We start from the raw sequence: 19,972 nt of genomic DNA on the forward strand, positions 1-19,972 counted from the left end.
TCTGAGATTTTGGTATATTTGTTCATGTAATTAAAGTCTTTTTCTGTATTTTACTTAAAGTTTGTAAAAGATTTTGCAAAATGCTCTTTAATTACAATTTTTGTTGTTGAACTTTGGCAAAACCAAGAGTTAATCTGAGCAAAAAACTAATCAGAATATCGAGATCGATATATAAATTATCGAAAACAAAAATATCGCTATATCGTTAAATCAAATTATCGCCCAACACTACTTCTGATACGATTTGTCTGTATAAACGACCTTTTTTGTAGATCTTAGCTTGTTGGTTTTGTTTTTATTTTTCTCGTTTTTTATCTCGTTTGAATTACAATTCCAGTTTTATAGTAGAATTTGAGTGTAAACTGAATAAAGCACCATAAGTTTTGAACCCTAGAAAAGCAATAGAAAATAACACGTCAATTTTTAGAAATATTTTTTTTTAGTTGATAGCCTGGTCACAGGATTTCAGGTTTCAGCAGGTTCTCTATTAAAACTCGCCCAACCTACCTGTACTAAATTAATCATTTCCCTTTTTCAAAATCTCAATTTTTCACCAAGAACAAGGCCGTATCCAGAGGATGGGGGTTATCGGGTTTCAGCTCCACCCCCTCAAAATTTTTGTCGAATTTTAAACGTTTGTGATACCTTGGATGTGAATGAAGATTTGTTTCGTGAGGAAGAATTAGCGACAGTACTAAACGGATTAAAAAATAATAAGGCTCCAGGTGCTGATAGTATGGTAAATGAGTTTCTTAAATATGGTGGCTCTGAGGTTAGAAATAAGTTATTGAAAATAATGAATATTATTTTTGAAAAAGGGGAAGTTCCTAACAATTTTAGGAAAACCTTAATTGTAACACTGTATAAGAAAGGTGATAAGAGTAAGTGTGGTAATTATCGAGGCACTAGTCTGGTCTCTGTAGGTAGCAAATTACTTAGTAATATGATACTTTTTAGATTGAGAGATGCTGTAAACAAAGTGTCGACCAAATTTTCAATCTTAGGTTAATAATAGAGAGGTGCCTGAGTTGTCAAACACCTTTGGTCCTCAGTGTTATAGATTATTAGCAAGCGTCCAACTCTGTTGATAGAACATCTTTAGAAAAGGTTTTATCCTTGTATGGTATACCAGACAAATACATTAAAGTAATTAGTGCCATGTACGAGAATAACACTGGTACGGTTAAGGTAGGGAATGAGGTTAGTAGCTGGTTTTGTATTAAATCAGGAGTTAAGCAGGGTTGTGTTCTATCCCCCTTTATATGGATCATTTTGATGGACTTTGTCGTAAAGAGCACAGAAAAGGCAATGGGAGACCACGGAATCAAATGGGGAGGAAAAAGTCTCCTGGACTTGATTATGCTGATGATTAAGCATCCTAGATGAAAGTGTGAGCAAGATGAACAAACTTTTAGAGGTTTTGCGAGTTCAGGGTGCTAAATTAGGTTTGAAAATTAATGTTAAGAAAACTAAGTCACTAAGGCTAGGAATAAGCGAAGATGAAAAGGCGACGTTTGGTAAAAAAAAAAGATTGATCAGGTGGGCAGCTTCACTTACCTTGGTAGTATTATTAGTAAAGACGGTGGGAGCAGCGAAGATGTTAAAAGTAGAATAGCCAAGGCTCAGGGTGTTTTTTCACAGTTAAAAAAAGTTTTGAAGAATAGGAAGATTAATCTGCAAACCAAGATTAGAATATTAGAAGCTACAGTGATGACAGTGGTCTAATATGATTCTGACGCAAGGGCGCTCCGAAAAGCGGATGAAGATTCGGTAGATGTTTTCAGAGAAATTGCCTACGGATTGCTCTGGTTACCCGGCTGACTGACCATATTTCAAACAGTAGGCTATACGAAAAATGTGGTTCAATCCCATTTTCTTGCGCTACAATGAAAGAAAGGTTGAGATAGCTAGGGCACGTTCTGAGGATAACAGATTGCCGAAGATTGTTCTTTTCGACCAACCGTCTGGGGGTAAACGGAAAGCAGGTCGTCCTCGTCTGGCGTGGGAGGATATCACGAAGAAACGATTTAAAGGAAATGGGAACTTCCTAGGAGGGTGTAAAGAGGGAGGCTTCGAATAGATTGGGATGGAGGAGGAGCGTGCGTAGCTGTGAGTAGAGATGACCCTAAAGGTCCGAACAGGGCTCCTTATATGGGCATAGAATACGGACAGGGCTCCATATATGGGCATGGAATCCCTAGGGAGAATGATTGCGTAATCGGTCAATGACCTCTTTTTCCAAGGTCGATTTATTTGATGTTTCTATGTGTAATAACTCCGGAACGAAGGTTGCACCTGCGCATTGAATTCTAACGGGAACAATGTTATTGATCTAGGACTCGAGGGGGAAGTGAATTCCTGAGAACTTGACTGCCTAATCGATCGTGAATGTTATGATTCAGAAATAGTATTTGGTATTGTTGCTCGAGGCGAATGTTATGATCCAGAAATAGTATTTGTTGTTGTGGATAAAATTGTTCAATGTTATGAGTTTCCCGGAAACAGTTAGATCACGTGTTTCCTTCTCAGCCAATCAGCGAGTCGGTTACATCCTCCTTCTCAGCCAATCAGAGGGCTTGTTACGTATGGTTTTCCCCGTTACATAACAATTCGCCCTTGAGATTTCGTATATAACGGACATGCAATGTGATTAAATTATCAGAAAGTATTTTGACACTGTGTAAACAACAATGGATAAATTAAACTGTTTAGAAGCATTGACAGCCGCAATTAGCAATGTAAGTGCATTTTTATTTTCAAACGAATTTTCCTTGGACATCCTCCAGTATATTCAGCTAAAACGTAAATATATTCCTTTACCCTAACCCCCCCCCCCCAAACCATACAAACATCATTATAATCAATGGAAAACGCAAAATATATTCTTTTTACCATCGAAACCTAACCCCCCCCCACCATTGTTTTACAATCAAATTCTCACAAAAAGAAATACCATTTCGTTAAATTCCTTCCTTCTATATTTCCAGCTAAATCCCCCCCCCTCACTGTTTTACAACAAAACTCTCGCCAAAAGAAATAATTATCCATTCGTTAAATTTATGCAATTTTAATTTTTCTATATCCTCGCTAAAAGCGACCATTGACTTCTGTCAATTTTTAATGAAAATGCCGCTCTGGTTTTGACATAATGCTCTACGCGAGGTTCAAATTAGCTGTCACCCCTTTTCCTATGTGTTTACGAGCGCGGCAGCCAACGTCAAAAGGAACTGTTTCTCCGTCAAATTAAATACATAAAATATTTTCTTTTACCCTCAAAACCTAACCCCCCCCCCTCACTGTTTTACAACAAAACTCTCGCAAAAAGAAATAATTATCCCTTCGTTAAATTTATGCAATTTTAAGTGTTCTATATCCTAGCTAAAAGCGACCATTGACTTCTGTCAATTTTTAATGAAAATGTCGTTCTGTTTTGACACAAGACTCTACGCGAGGTTAAAATTAGCTGTCACCCCTTTTCCTATGTGTTTACGAGCGCGGCAGCCAAAGTCAAAAGGAACTGTTTCTCCGTCAAAATTAAATACATAAAATATTTTCCTTTACCCTCAAAACCTAACCCCCCCCCTCACTGTTTTACAACAAAACTCTCGCAAAAAGAAATAATTATCCTTTCGTTAAATTTATGCAATTTTAAGTGTTCTATATCCCAGCTAAAAGCGACCATTGACTTCTGTCAATTTTTAATGAAAATGCCGCTCTGATTTGACACAAGACTCCAATGTGAGGCCTATAATTAGCTGTGGCTTTTCTAAACAAAATTATATGGATGAGGGTACTAACTTTCTTCCTGTAAAAAAGGGGCAAATTATTTTGATACTAATTTTTTCTCTTCTTTTTAAGGCCAATTGTGAAGAATGCTTGTCGCCATCACCCGCTAAGAAAGTGAGTGTGGATGAGTCAAGACCATCCATTATTAAGTATGCTGGCCCTACCCCAAAACAACTGTTGTCGGCCCAAGTGCAGCCATCACTGCCAGCCACCATACAGTCCGATCAAAAACCGAAAAGAGAAAGCGGACGGATAACTACAATGCTGAAGCTACGCAAGATCGTGAAATAGCCGGCCCAGCTGCGCAAGAACATAGCGCTGCCGCCCCGCCCGCCCTCCAACATGCACTACCTGGACCATCCGGCACCCAAGCCCAGACGGATTATGCAAATGTAAGCATTTTTTCCTACCTATCTATTTCTCCCAATGTTTTTTCTTTTTCAATCCCAATATAAACTTATCTCAGCGAGATATTAACCCCTCACCCCCCCCCCCCAACCATTGTTTTCTCTGCTCCCTCTCCTTCGGTTATAACCAAATGTAATTTTTTTGCTTAATAACTACTCATTTCTAATCTTTGCTATCGCTTAGATATTTCATAAGTAAATATTATTATTTAATTTCCATTAGTAATTACTACCTAAGAAACACACACTGCTATTTTTTCTAATCTTTACAACTTTCGCTATTGCTAACACATATATTTTTAGATACCTTTGAAACATCGACTGCTCATTTTCACCTAATTCTGAGAGAGATTACCCCATCTGTCACATATTATCGTTCTAATTTAAAATTAATATTTCTATCGTGACATGTTTTGCTATTAAATATCATGTATAAAAAAAAAATCCTAATATTAAATTTGCGGGCACATTTTTCTATTAGGTTTCGGAAAACAAAGAATTACACAATTGCCATTGAAACCTTGATTGACTGAAACTGCTAGTGTAAAACAAAACAGGGGAAAGGAGATGCCAAAATTATTTATAACCTCGCGTAGAGCATTATGTCAAAACATAGCGGTATAATGCCTAAGAAGTGTGTCGGGAAAGTGACTTAATGATTCTCAACATTTTGAAGTTCAAACTCGTTCATCTAACCTCCATAATTAAACTCATGTGTTTACCGAACCTATATGTACTTATAAATATTTCAACTTTTTGGGGGCATTATGTAAATGGCCGGGAGCTACGGCGCCCGAACGGTACAGATTGGTCCCGGGCGCGCTGTGGGGCACGGTTAGGGACGTACCGGGGGATGCGACACGAGTCAGGAAAGCGCCGCAGGGATGCGCCACGAGTCAGGGAAGCGTTGGGGGAAGCGCCGCGGGTCTGGGATGGGCTGGGGGGAAAGGTTAGGGAAGTGCCGGGGGGAGCACCGAAAAAAAAAATTTAACACTTTGGAAATAAACAAACAGATTCTCACCTTCTAAGTCATATCTTATAATATCTTCATTTTTATTAAACCAATGTCATTTAGCAAGAATAATCCAAATTTTAATAGTAGGGATGTGTTTAACACTTTGAAAATAAGCTATTTTTCAGTTATAGGTCGTTCTGGTTCTATACTCACCATCTCCCCCCTGCTCGTCAGTTGGAGAAGGAGAAGAAGATGCATCTTTGGAGTATCGTGAAAATGAAATGTCTTGGCAAGGTATCGTTAATGAAATACCTGAAAATATCGATGATTTTTTAACTAATTATTTTATTGTAGATAGTAGCAATTTTTAAATGGGTTGATTCCCTTGGAAGATTCGTAATCCTGGAAAGATTAGATAGTTTGGTCCCAGGGGTTTACCAGGGACCAATCAAACCTCCTTTCCCATCTCGATTCAACGTAGACAAACTTAAGATTTGACTTCACACGTTTTTATTGAAAAGGTGGGAGGAGGTGGTACTATCCACGAGAGGGCGGGGGGTACAACTTTCCCCGATTTTCAATTGTCGAATATAATTTTAAATAATATAGTTGTTTTCACTGCAACGTTTAGGGATCCTTTTAATACATTTCTGGGTGGAAATTTTGTTTTTGACCCTGTAGAAATTGTGCATGCATATGTAGATAAAATTCGTGCACTACTGGAGAATCAAATTCAGTTGTGGGGGGGTAGGGATTCAATTAAGGTCTCCATTGTTTTAAAAGTGTTTTATTTGAATGAGGGGAAAAGCGAGGTTTACTATCATTTTATACATTCCGAGATGCGTTTGGTTTATTCGAATTTGGAAAACTTTGATGAGGCTTTCACAGATTGGTCAAGTAAAATTATAACGCACCTCGATAACTCTAACGAAAGCAGTAGCTGATCTTTAGGTATTTATGACTAAAATCGAATCGTTAATATATATAAATTTAAGACATATTTTATTTTATGAGGGGGTCATTGGGCCACGGATTATGTTTTAAATTATAATCCAGATCTAGAGTGTTGTCAATGTGTTCAGAGGAGTTGTTTTGAAAAAGGTCAAATGTGTTTCCGGTATGATTTCCTCATATCAGCATTCGAGCCTCTAGCTCGGGACGCTACTAAGAAGAATTTAGACAATTGGGCTCTACATGGGACGGAAGGGTCCGTTTTCCCAAGTGTAGATTTTTCTCGCCTAGAGGGGAAATACCCAGTAATGCTACGATCTATTGACATGTTTGAAAGGGCTAATGCTCATTTAAATATCGGCGTTACTGTGGTACAATACGAAACAGACTTTGAAGATGGGACTCGTTCTAAAAAGAAGGGGGTGGTATTCTCCGTTAGGGGTCCCTCAGTTGATTTGGTTAAACACTGGGTTTGGTTGCTATACACGCCACCTAGCCAACTGACCGAAATCGTTCATTTTAACGCTAACATGGACGGGCTGCTCGTTCGGAGGGAGGGGAGACCAAAGGGGGCCCGTTTATACTGCTCAACTCACCTGACTAGATTTTGTACCTAATTGAAGTTCTAGCTTAACATGAAGTATAGTATCAGGATCGACCCCCAGACTGTAGACATGAGTCATGGGGATAGTGCAATTCTACGTTTTTACAATTTTCAGATTACACTCCTCCAGTGCATCAAATTCTCTTTAGACTGTGAAGATAAGCTGGTGGAGATGAACGACCCACAATATCCAAACCAAGTCAATGAACATCAGGCTATTGCAGTGTCCTATGCCCACGCGCAAAGAGATAGTTCTAACACCATGCGGTTGTTAGAAATATTTGAAACATTGGATGAGAACGAGTGCATGGTTAAGGCACTGACTAAACTAATTGGCACGGCTCATGGTTCTATTTCTCGTTTGAGAAATACTCATTATCCAAAGGTGTTGGCTGCGGAGGATCGTCTCGCGATTAAAAATAAAAAAATATGTTGTGTATGTACGGGAGAGTTTGTAGAGGCGGGGGATATGGGGGCTAAAGGGAAAAGAGGGGGGAGGGGGAAAGTCAGAGATCATCATCACTTGTGGCAGGACAGATCCTCGGGAGGTAGTGATGTCAGGGGGGTTGCGCATCAATCATGTAATTTAAATGTTAGCCAGCAGTTTTTTATCCCTGTTTTCATTCACAACTATGATTATGATTTAAAATTTCTTTTAACGGCACTGGCACGTATGCATAGGGAGAGAGGGGGAGTAGATTGGTCATGGGTAAATAGTTCAATTACCTATAACATAATTCCCAAATCAGCTGAGAAGTTACTGCTTCTCGAACTGAAATGGCAGGCAGTGGATAATGGGCATACGTGTTGGAATAAAATCAGGTTTTTAGATTCCTTTAGTTTTTCCCCCACTCAATTTGTGTTGGACAGAGATTATAGCATTGCAATCTCTTACACATAGGCCTAATTCTAATTTACGTAACGATTGTCTAGATCAACTTGCCAATATTTTGATGGAGAGACATTCCTGAATAAGAATTAACGGTTCACGAATTTAATTGTACTGTTTCCCAGAGAATATGCTTGGAAACAGAACAGATATGAGATTAAAAATAATTTAGACTCATTTGGAGTCCTAGACAACCTGTACGGGAAGTAGGCGAAACGACTTATGCCGCCTAACAATACGGTTTTTGGGACATTATGTAAATGGCCGGGAGCCGCGGAGCCCGTGGGTCCGGGAAGCGCCGGGGGAAGTACCGGTTTGATTTTCTTTCAGTTGAATTAACCAAATGCTACTATGCTCATACTGCTACTACTACTAAGTGCTGAATTTAAATAATAATCCAAATTTTTATAGTAGAGATGATTTGAACACTTTGAAAATAAGCTATTTTTCATTTATATGTTGTCCTGGTCCCATACTCGCCATCTCCCCCCTGCCCGTCAGTTGGGGAAGGAGAGGAGGCAGACGTGGAGCCCCACAACAATTTAACATGGGACGATACATTGAAGTCCTTTTAATATTGATGACTTTTTTGACGATTTTCTTTTAAATGTAGACAATAGCGCAGTTGAGCAGTTAGACTTGAGTCCAAACACCTTTAAAATTTTATACAATTTTACAAACGAATTAACTGGTAACCCTCCTCCTCCAACCACCGATACCCTCACGACTCCACTTCGAACAACTGAAGTGGAGCATTCCTCATATATTGTTGAACAACTCGGGGGAGGGGGTAATATACACGCGGGGGAGGGGGGTACAACTCTCCCCGATTTTCAATTAACCAACAGAATTTTAAATAATATAGTTGTTTTCACTGCGACGTTTGGTGATCCCTTTAATTCACTAATGGGGGGGAAATTTGTTTTTGACCCTGTAGAAATTGTGCAGGCAGAGGTAGACAAAATCCGTGCACGTCTGGAGAATCAAATTCAATTGTGGAGGAGGGAGTCAATTAAGGTTTCCATTGTTCTAAAAGTGTTCTATTTGAATGAGGGGAAAAGCGATGTGTTTTATCATTAAATACAGTCCGAGATGCGTTTGCTTTATTTAAATTTAGAGAATTTTTAGGGTGTTTTCATGGATTGGGTCGATCAAATTATAGCATATCTCGAGAACTTTAAAGAAAATGGTAGTTGCTCTCTTAGTTCTTTTTGTTGAAAATTTAAGCGTAAATATTTATAAATTTAAGAAAGATTTTATTTTAAGAGGGGGGGCAGGTGGGCATGAAAGGGATACAGTTTTAAAATATAATCCAGATCTAGTAGGTTGTCGTGGTGTCCAGCGGATCTGTTTTGAAACAGATCAAAAGTGTTTCAGATATGCTTTCCTCATATCAGCCTTCGAGCCTCTAGCAGATGACGCTACCAAGACGAATTTAGACAATTGGGCTTTACATGGGAAGGAAGGGTCCGATTTCCCAGTTGTAGATTTTTCATGCCTAGAAGGAGAATAACCAGTGAAGCTAAGATCCATTGATATGTTTGAAAGGGCCAATGCCCATTTAAATATTGACGTTACTGCGGTACAATATGAAACTGAATTTGAAGATGGGGTTCGTTCTAAAAAGAAGGGGACGGTCTTCCCTGTAAGGGGTCCGTCAGTTGATTTGGTTAAACACTGGGTTTGGTTGCTTTACACGCCACCTAGTCAACCGAACACAATCGGTCATTTTAACCCTATCACTGACATTAGTAGAGTTCTGGGGGAGGGTAAGCATAGGGGAGTATGTGTCTACTTTTCAACATGCCTCTCTAGATTTTGGACTGAACTAAAGTTATAAATTCACACGAGTCATTGTAGACGCCATGGCAATCAGACAGTGGGAACGGCTACAGGGGATAGGGCAATTCTACGTTTCAAAAATTTCCAGAATACCCTCCTTCAGTGTAACAAAATCTCTTTGGACTGTGAAGCTAAGCTGGTGGAGGTGAACGATCCCCAATATCCAAATCGAGTCAAAGAACATCAGGCTATTGCAGTGTCCTATGCTCATGCGCAAAGAGACAGTTCTAACACCATGCGGTTGTTAAAAATAGTTGAAACATTGGATGAGAATGAGTGCATGGTCAAGGCATTGACTAAACTGATTGGCACGGCTAATGGTGCTATTTCTCGTTTGAGAAATACCCATTATCCAATGGTGTTGTCTGCAGAGTCTCGCCGCTATAATAAAAATCAAAAAATCGAGGGTGTTTGGCAGGGGGAGTGGGCAGAGGAGGATCAGGGCGAGCCAGAGCCACGAGGGAGGCGGGGGACAGTTCGAGATCATAATCATGTGTGGCAAGAAAGATCCTCGGGGGGTAGTAATTGTAGGGGGTTGCGCATCAATCGTCTAACTTAAATGTTAGCCAGCAGTTTTTTATCCCTGTTTTTATTCATAATTCCAATTATGATTTAAAATTTATTGTACCGGCACTGGCACGTATGCAGAGGGAGGGAGGGTGAGCAGATTGCCCATGGGTAAATAGTTCATTTATCTACAACATTAGTCCCAAATCAGCTGAGAAGTTCCTGCTTCTCGAAAGGAAATGGCAGGTAGCGGATAATGGGAGTATGTGCTGGAATAAAATTAGGTTTTTATATTCTTTTAGTTTTTTTCCCAAGGCATTGAGTCAATTGATTCAAGTGCAAAAAAGCGACAATTTTGATAGCTTTCCCTTGCTTAAACAGCTCTTTCCAGACGGTTAAATGTTTAATTTGTAGACATGCAATGGTGAATACGTATTTGATGTGTCATACTACGATACATAATTGAGCGCAGACACAAGTCCGCCCCGTGCTGTTTATCACAAGTACCAGTTCAGCCGTCACTGCAAAGTCGAGGATGAAGATTTTGACGCGAAGGTTTGGTCTCTGGGAAATTTTTAGCATAGTTAGGAGTATTGTAGACTCTACTTGGCCAGTGACGTTCTAACTCTGTTGGATATAGTCTGTAAGAAGACAGACCAGATATATTCAGAGTTCGGGTTAGATATAGGCTATTATTTTTCTACGCCCCATTTAGTGATGGATTTAATTTTAAAAATTAGCAGGGAGGAAATCGGCCTAATCACCGACGTAGATCCGCACCTTTTTGTAGAGCGTTCAATGTGGGGGGGGTATGTTTTTCATGGGGACCACGTCTTATCAACCGATCTGAGTGGACAAAGCACCGGTGCAAAGTCAAGTGCAGTGCTCTTGGACATGTACTCGTTGTACCCCTTGGCAATTTCCCACTGCTCTTTGCCGTGTGTGAACTATCAATGGCTTGAGAATCCTTGTGAGTTCCCCGACATTACCACCGTCGTGGACAATGGACCACAAGGATGGTTCTTTGAAGTTGGCGGTCACATTCCGCTGGCGCTTCACGACTCCGTCAAAGATTTTGTTTTTCCCTGTATCAATCGGCCCGTGAGCAGGGACTCTCTGAGCCCCTACAATCGTTCATTGGTTGAGGATATGGGGATGCACTGGACTCCCTCTAAACAGAAACTGATTGCTGATTTGGACCCTAAAGAGATTATCGTTGTTCACCATGTGCTTTTGCAGTGGATGGTGAGCATTGGTTTCAAAATCACTAAAATACACCGGGTCCTGCAGTTCAATCAGCGACCCTACTTGAAAACGTTTATCGACACCTTTGTCGATAAACGCTCTAGGGCAAATTCAAAGGTGGAGAAGGACATGCATAAGCTCATTCTAAATTCAGCGTTTGGCAAAAGGTGTGAAAGCTTTCGTAATAGATCTCACTGCGACATCGTGACTGACCCTCTAGAGTGTGCACGAATTATTGCCGACCTCAATTTTATATCGTTCACGAGCATAGAGACTGGCATGGTTCTTCTACACAGGCGAAAGCGAAATGTGGTACTGAACAAGAATATAGCAGGCGGCAGTTCAGTACTAGAAATTTCCAAAAAGCTCATGTTGTCGTTCTTTTACAATGTGTGCAAGGTGCAATGGCCACGGGAGGGGGAGGTTCAAGTTTACTATGGTGATACAAATTCTCTGCTGTTAAAGGTAAATGGGACTGAATTGGATTTATTGGGTGATTTGCAAAATGGGGTGTACGATTGGGGCTCTGGCAAGGATTTTAAAAAAAGTGCTTCGGAAAATCTTAGGTCCAGTGCGCGAACCCTTGGCGAGAAATTAAAACAGAATGGTAAAGGCTTAAAAAGGTCAAGAAACAACGCATCCCTCATCAGTCTCCGCTCAGGACGGAAACGTAAGACATCACCCCTCTTGTCAAAGAAAAGAAGGAAAAGGCCGACACGTAGTGTAACCAAAAGTCCCGGGAAGAAAATTGTTAGATCGAAACTAGATTTCTTCTCCTAAGGTGTCCTACCTGCCGCATAAGGATTCCCAACCTTCAACCACCGCGTCATCGAATCTATTCAATGCTGAAAATATTGATGTGAGTGTCAAGCATGGATAATATGAACAATTTTATCCTCAACAACCCCTCTCCGATAAGATCCACTTTCAAATCTATTCTGATGGAGACTACCTTATGGAAATGTCTTCGACATTTATAGATTTTCAACTTAAAGTGCATAAATCTTATAATACAACGCCAATTTGAAGCGAAGGACAATCCTATGAAAATTGTATACTACACAATTTATTTCATCAAATCAATGTGTGCCTCAATGGTATGCTGGTGAGCACAAGTAACAATCTCTCAAACTATACTAGCTATATGCAATTCATGCTGATGACACCCAAGTCATACAAGGAATTGAGAGGCACCTCCAATGGATATGAATATATTAATAATACTGATAGTACAGATGAACTTTAGAATAAAACAACTAGTGAATTACATATAGTTGGAAAAATATATCATGAAATATTTAATATACCCCAATGGCTGCCGCCCAATGTTAAAGTGGATATAAAACTATCGCTTGCACCCTCCAATTTCATATTGAGAAAAGAACTTGCTGTCAATCCTAATGTAAGTCTCTCCCTCACCTCGGCCATACTTCACGTACGCAAACAACAGGTCATGAGTTCTGTTACTTTGGCCGTGGAAAAACTGAGAGCCAATGGCAGCAATATTAAAATACTTGTTCCTCATACAATCACCAATCAGCGTCATATTGCATTGGGATCATGCACCTTCACCGATTCATCCTTTATCAATGGTGAAATCCCGTCAAAACTAGCGTTGGCATTTGTAAAAAGCGCCAGTGCAATAGGATCATGGACTGAATGCCCACATAAATTCGAGATGTTTGAACTTTCATCTCTTGTGTGCAAAGTAAACGGTATCCCACTCTACATTCTATCTTTTGATAAATCCTATAGAACATTGTATGAGTTGACCATGCAAACCCTAGACCATGATTCGCAACTATTCGAAAATGGTATAACCGAAGATATGTTTACTAAAACACATGGTATCATTGTACTGGATTTGTCGGGTACACAGGATATGAGTATAGTACGTACGGGGAGTGTGCGTTTAGAGTGTATATTTACCGACCCATTGGCTGAGAGTATTGCCCTAATCTCACTAAACCAATATGAAACCTATTGGGAAATCACTCCCGAAGGCAGTGTTCTACTAGACTTGGCGCCATGAACACCAGTCAAATAATCAGTGTATTTAATATGGACCCCTACATGTCTCAGTACAAATCCTATTGTCTGCCCTCGGACTATCTTGGAAAAATTCAATGTGTCAACAATACCTTGATTATTGTTAATAGCAGTCCGTCGACTGTGCTGACGGGTCATTGGCTGTGCATCTTTCAAACAATGAAGACGATTGAATTTTTGATCCTCTTGGTCTACCCTATACATTCTACACACCCCACGTCAGCAACTATATTGAGATCAGTGTGAAAACTATTATTCAAAATCGGAAGAGGGTTCAGGATCTAATGACTAAAAGCTGTGGCTTCCATGCAGTACTATATTTTGTGTTCCGATGTCGTGGCTATACTTACAAGCAGTTTCTCCACATTTATAGTGACAATCCACGTCTGAACGACTTTCTAGTGGAAAATATCCTCTCGGACCTATATAGTATTGATTTCAGTGCCCTAAGAGTAAAGTGCTTAAAAAATGTTTGTGAATTTGTTTATTAATAAAATGCATATATATATACAACAATGTCTTTAAATCTTCACTTTAGATTTCTTCATCATCGATGTATAGGCAACTGTCGTGAACCACTAATGCTGGTAAATCATTTGGATTCACTATATATTTATCTTGATTGACTGCAAAGTCAGGGTCACATTTTCTACAGTACAATGTAACTTCAGTCTTGTCATATCTCTTTGTATAGTCAATGATACTATTTGCATTCATACTATGAAATTCACGAGTTTCAATCTGTCTATTTGAAGCAATATCACAAACAGTGTTTTCAAGTGGTGAATCACATTCGGTCACAGACAAATAAACATCACTAGGTTTATAGTCATATCAGGCGATGACGTCACAGCGGTGATTTAGAAGCCAAATTGACGTGTTCCCCAACCTTATTAATCTTTTTCCAGATTCCTCTTCCCAGAATAATTTGAAGACGCGACGATACAAATCATATAACAATAAACTAAAATCATGTTAAAGATTCTTTCCAATCATAGCAGGGTAAGTATTCTCCCACTGATCACATTTATCATTCTCACAATTGGAGCATAGGTGTCCTCTAGGGTGTGAGTCACATACCTCCTCAAGACATGAATTACATCCTTTAATTTGTACTGCATAGCCTCTATGTAATTTGCAAGGATTACATAATTTACACTTTTCATTATAGTCATCAATAATTGTACAATTCTCACATTGATTCCAACTGCCAAGAGTGTACATGCACAATGGACATATATAGAACATTTTTCGGTTTCCGATATCAACTCACTTACAGCTAACACGTAACTGATCCTCTCCGATCGATAAATTCAATGATAAGGAAATGGGAAATAGATGAGTAACTATGTGCCGTTAGCTTTTTCGAATTATGGGGGGATCCATCTACGTTGAATTCATTGGAAATATTGTCAAAAGTATATCCACTATATGATTCTGCTTTGTTTCAATTAATATATCAATAAATTGAGTAAAGGCATTTGAATCACAGTTTAACAGTTTCATACAATAGTCCAATGGGGGGGGGAATCACTCCTCATTATATTGTCAAGTGTTCCATGACAAGAGAATATCCTGCGTTTAAGAGATAACTCGAGAAAATCATCATCCAAAATCAAATGTTTTTCCATAAACACTAGATTCGATCTAATTCTCTCTTTCTCAAATTTATTCATTTTTCAGTCCTTTCACTCCGACTGCTGACTCTAGACTGACCCTGATTCGTTAGCCCTAACCAGAAAAGAAAGAAAACATTTTCGATTTCGAAACAATTTTATTGAATAATTAATACAACAACAATAATACAGAGCATGTACAATTAACGATACTGTTTATTGTCTTCAATATGTTTCACCAATGCACTTAAAGCACATTGAAGTCTATTCACATGTGCTATATCAACTTTAGCGACAAAACATAATTGATCCTCCATCTTAAATTTTCTCAAGGATATCACATATCTTGCATATACTGCATCCCATTCCAGACAAAGCTACGAGCCTTTCGTGATTTCCACCGCAATGTTTGGTGCTCTTGTATTATTACCATCAACTCCACTATCAACTTCTAATAGGGTAAACATTCCACTCATCGCCATCACAAATATATATCCAAATGAGTAAAGTCAAACTGTTCTTCTTCTCACTCCTTTAATTCTATTCAAATACTAATAAAACTATAACAAAAATCCTTTCTTTATATTCACGCCGCCGCTACTATGTAAACAAGCCCTCTGATTGGCTGAGAAGGAAACACGTGATCTAACTGTTTCCGGGAAACTCATAACATTCGCTGAGAGCGTGCCAAAAACAACAACAAATAAATCGACCTTGACATTCGCTGAGAGCGTGCACTTACAACAACAACATCAAATAAATCGACCTTGGAAAAAGAGGTCATTGACCCCATTAACCAGGTGTTCTCCCGAGGGAGGCAATGCCCTTATTTGGGGTGCAAAAAAGTTATAGGTGGCAGCAGGGGTGAATCGTGGGGCTGGTACCCCCCATTCTACTCGTGTGTTGGCCTCCGGCGGCTTGGTGTTGCGGTGAGTTGTTAGTAGTAGTAGTAGTAGTAGTTTAGGAATGCGGATTCACTAAAAAAAATAGGTGGGAATTAATCGAACAAAAGATTGGAAATAACTGTAAGAATTTTTACCCTCAATTATTAATAGTAAAAATGGACTTGAGTTGACGGGACAAGAAGCTTTTGTGGAATCTTTCATTCCTCATTTTTCTTGAATGGGCTCTGATGTTCAACGTGGTCTTGATTAAAATCCATCCCATTCATAGAAAGATTATCTGCCTCCATCAGATGATACAAGTACTTTTTTTTTGCCCCGGTCAGTTTTAAAGCATTCTGAAAACGAACTTGCACGAGTGTCGGCAAATAACCCATCAGTGTCATCTAGGTTTTGGCAATACTTGGCATTCTTTTAAGCTTTGTAATCGTTTTTCTCGCAGGAACTGAGATCAGATACTTATTACTACACTAATTTTATCTACTACAGAAATTAGACCAATTCTTCTTATTATTATTCTGAAAAAAAAGCCAAGTGTCACCAAATGCTAGATGACGTTGGAACTGCATTCTGCTAATTTTGGGAACCAAATGGAACTAAAGAATGAATCTCATTGGTTGTAATATCCACGCCTCTTTACTTGCTATAGACCATATGTTACGTTCGATTGAAAATTGACCAAGACCCAAACGAATCAAAAGTCGGGAGAGCAGCTTGCTAATTCGAGTACTCTAGGAAAATTAACAAAAAAAATCAAACAAAGATGGCGATTTTCCTTTCGTAAAGTGGCAGTTGGATTATCATAAAGATTGACTTGAACTTTACAATTACAGTGGTTGGTCTTACTAACTGAGCAAATATCTATTAGAAAATAGAGCATAACTCGCCAACTAATCGCAGAGACATGACCTGCAAAAATGTTGTAGTTGTCATCAATCGATAGGGTAGGTAAATTCGTGCTATTTCAAGTTTCCTTGATGGAGACGGAGAGAGATAGAAAAAGACAAAGCTGAAAGTACTTTGCCAAAGTCAATTAAAGCATGTGAACCCAAACGAAAATATAGTAAAACGGGTAAAATATTTTAAACAAAGTAGTGGGCGAAAAAAAAATTAATAAGAATAATAAAGAAGTCTGAATATTTCGACTTCACGATCGGAAGCCTTTAAAAATAAAAAAATAGCAAAAAAAGAAATGTGTGGAGCTAAACTAAACAAAACGTATAAAGAAACAACGTATACAAAAAGAAGCAAAACTTAACTAAACAAAAAGAACAAAAAATCACATTTTCATAACTTCCAATATCACCATGCAAATAGCACGAATACGCACAACAGTGACACGTAAGGTTGTCTCTGGTAAAGTTTGAGGCAGAAAACTCAAACTGTGCCAGAGACAACCTAATTTGTCATTCTGTTCTTCGTATTCGTGCTACTTGCATGGTGATATTGTATGCTATTAATTTATTTCATTACCCAACTCCAACCGTATCAGAGACATCGTAATTTGTCATTCTGTTGATCGTGTTCGTGCTATTTGCATGGCAATAGTGGAAGTTGTGAAGATGTAAATTTTGTATATTGTTTTCTTTTTTTACACGTTTTGTTTAATTTAGCTTAATTCATTTTTCCTGTTGATAAAGGGTCCCGGACGTGAAGTTGAAATATTCGAATTTCTTTATTATTAAGTTTTACAAGGTCTTCAGAGATTTTGGAGAACGTTTTTTTTGAAAATCTTGAATGTCTCTAATTTTCAAAAAGTTGTAAAACCACCCAAGATTTGTGATTAACTAGTTGCCATCGGATTACTTTTGAATCTTAAAATGGAAGCTAGAACTTGGAATATCTAATCATTTGAGTCCCCTCCGAAGTTTATACGACCACCTCTTACAATGCTCATTTTTCTTGCAATGGTTGTGATGTTACACGTAATTTCATTAAAATCTATCCTATTCATGGAAAGTTTATTTGCCATCTATCTGATGATACAAGTACATTATTAAGATATGATTTTTGTTTATTTTTTTCATTTTCTTTATATGTATTGTATAATTTAGCTTCTTTAATTTTGTTTTTTGTTGTTTTTTTCCGTTAAAAAAGACTTCCGTAAGTGAAGTCGAAATATTCAGATTTGTTTATTATTTAAAGTTTTTTTCTTGTCCACTGCTTTGTTTAAGATATTATACCTGTTTCACAGTATTTTCATTTGTTAAATATATGGTCTAAGTAAGGCAGTATGGTCTAAGAAATTGTTTATCATGTGAACCCATTATATCAGTTTGTCAAATGCGGAGAATTGTCAAATGCGGCGCATTGGCTGCGTCATTGGCGAATAGTAATTCGTCTTTATTTCGATTTTACGGCAACAAAAAGAAAGCCAACGCTTAAACTTCAGACACAAACCTTTAGTTTGTCATTTAAATTCAAATTATTTGAAATAAAAAACTCCAAAATCGGATTGGACAATAAATCCTAAATGTCAAGTCAAAGAATATCAGTGGCTTAACTTAGTCAAAATCCTGTGGAGGTGGGGGCTGAAGCCAATTTTTTAAGTTTGATCTTGAAATAAGGAATTTTTAAAAACTTGAAATTTTTTGCAATCAAAAACGTACAAAAATTAATTAAAAGAACTTTCCGAAAAATAAGTTTTTCAAAGAGAAGTGAAGGCCTTTTTAAACTTTAGCTCAGCAGATAAAAAAAGCTTTTAAAATCCAAACTCAAAATGACCAGAAATTACCATTAAAGAATAAATGAAACGTAAAACGAACAGAAATTAAATAAATAATCATAGCAAAAACATACAACAAGTAATGATATAAATGAATAAATAGATCTTAAAGCGAGTAATGCTAGAAATATGAAAATCAAGCTTAAAACGAACAAAAATATTTTGCTATTGAAGTACAAATGAAACTCAAAACGAACAGAATGCGCTTTTTAAGCTTAAAAAGCGCAAAAAAAACCTGAAACAAAGGCGGTTTTAGGGGAGAAAATAGGGAAAACTTACCCTGAGCGCCGAAATGTTAGGGGCAGACTATTTCAAATGAAAATTCTAAAGGTTATAATTATTTTGTCAGTTTTGAAATCTTATTTTTATTAAAACAAAGTAGAGGGCGCTGCTAATAAATAAAATATTTTAAAATTTTGTGGGAGACGGGAGGAGGAGGGCACTAATCAAGATTTTGCCCCGGGCAAAAGAGAGGCCTGGCCGCCACTGCCCTGAAAAGAAAATCGCCGTTTTTTGGACTGGTGTGATTTGTTAGGCTTACCCACTGTATATAAATAATATACAGTAAGATCACGACTTAGTGACTTTTGGCTACTACATTCTCGGCGCGTACAAACAGCTCCTCTCATTTGATCTGCCATCAGCGGTCCAATTACCCTGGAACCCGTATTTTGGCAGAAACTTTCTCAAAATGCCTTTGAAACCAACTTGCGACTTCGAAACCTACTTTTAATTCCTAAAAACATCTAATAATGACATTGCACTACTAATTACCAATTTTAATTTATTTATTGGAATAAACTAATTTAAAATAAGTTTCTTTAAAATTTAGTGTTCCAACGTTGAAACCAAGTTTCGCGTTCAAGAGAAATCTGACTTATCTACCCGTGAAAAGATCTAATGTCGCTTATGTTTTTACGCTCTCCGGAGCACTCGCACCTCGGTCCGGGTTTTCATAATGGGTGAGGTAGGGAAAGATCATACAGTCAAATATTTATATACTTTGGTAAAAACTTAAACATTGACAATCACTGGATTCCCCAAGTTAACTACAACTTAAAAGCAAAGCTTCACCTTCTTAAACTCTTTCCTACCAAATGCTTTTCGCCTATTTTTCGCCTTTTTTTTACCAACTTTTTTTTTGCTATTGCCAAAACTTCATAGCTGCTTATGAATGTCACTTTTATTAAAATTGATTTTTCGTTTTTTCGTGATTTTTAAAGATATTGATGGTTGGTTAATTATTAGAATTTAGTGCAAAAGTTATTTGTACTTATTTCGTTTGTCTCTTTCAGAATTTTGTCAGTGAAGAAAGACCCAAATTCGACAAAGGAAAGAAAGATATGTTATCTTAATTTGTTATACTCATAATATTTCTTTTTACTTGCTTTTTTTGCTAAACTTATTTTTTATTTTGATTTATAATCCAGGTTTATACTTGCTTTCCAACTTGCTTGGAATTTTCCTGTATTTTTTTTTGGTAAGGCCACACTA

At 38.0% G+C, this 19,972-nt stretch overlaps 1 protein-coding gene across 1 annotated transcript in view; it reads right to left on the reverse strand.

The window, feature by feature from the left end:
* Window positions 1–325: 325 nt before the first annotated feature.
* LOC148939238 (uncharacterized) overlaps window positions 326–19,972 on the reverse strand; it is a 64,814-nt gene continuing 45,167 nt past the window's right edge. Inside the window, exon 3 of the mRNA XM_089106822.1 lies at window positions 326–390. Within this exon, the coding sequence (XP_088962948.1) occupies window positions 326–390 (65 nt within the window). The remainder of the gene's footprint in view (window positions 391–19,972) is intronic.

Source organism: Artemia sp. Qi Xiang Cuo, chromosome 21, assembly GCF_049724085.1.
Source record: "Artemia sp. Qi Xiang Cuo chromosome 21, ASM4972408v1, whole genome shotgun sequence".
Classification (NCBI taxonomy): Eukaryota; Metazoa; Arthropoda; class Branchiopoda; order Anostraca; family Artemiidae; genus Artemia; species Artemia sp. Qi Xiang Cuo.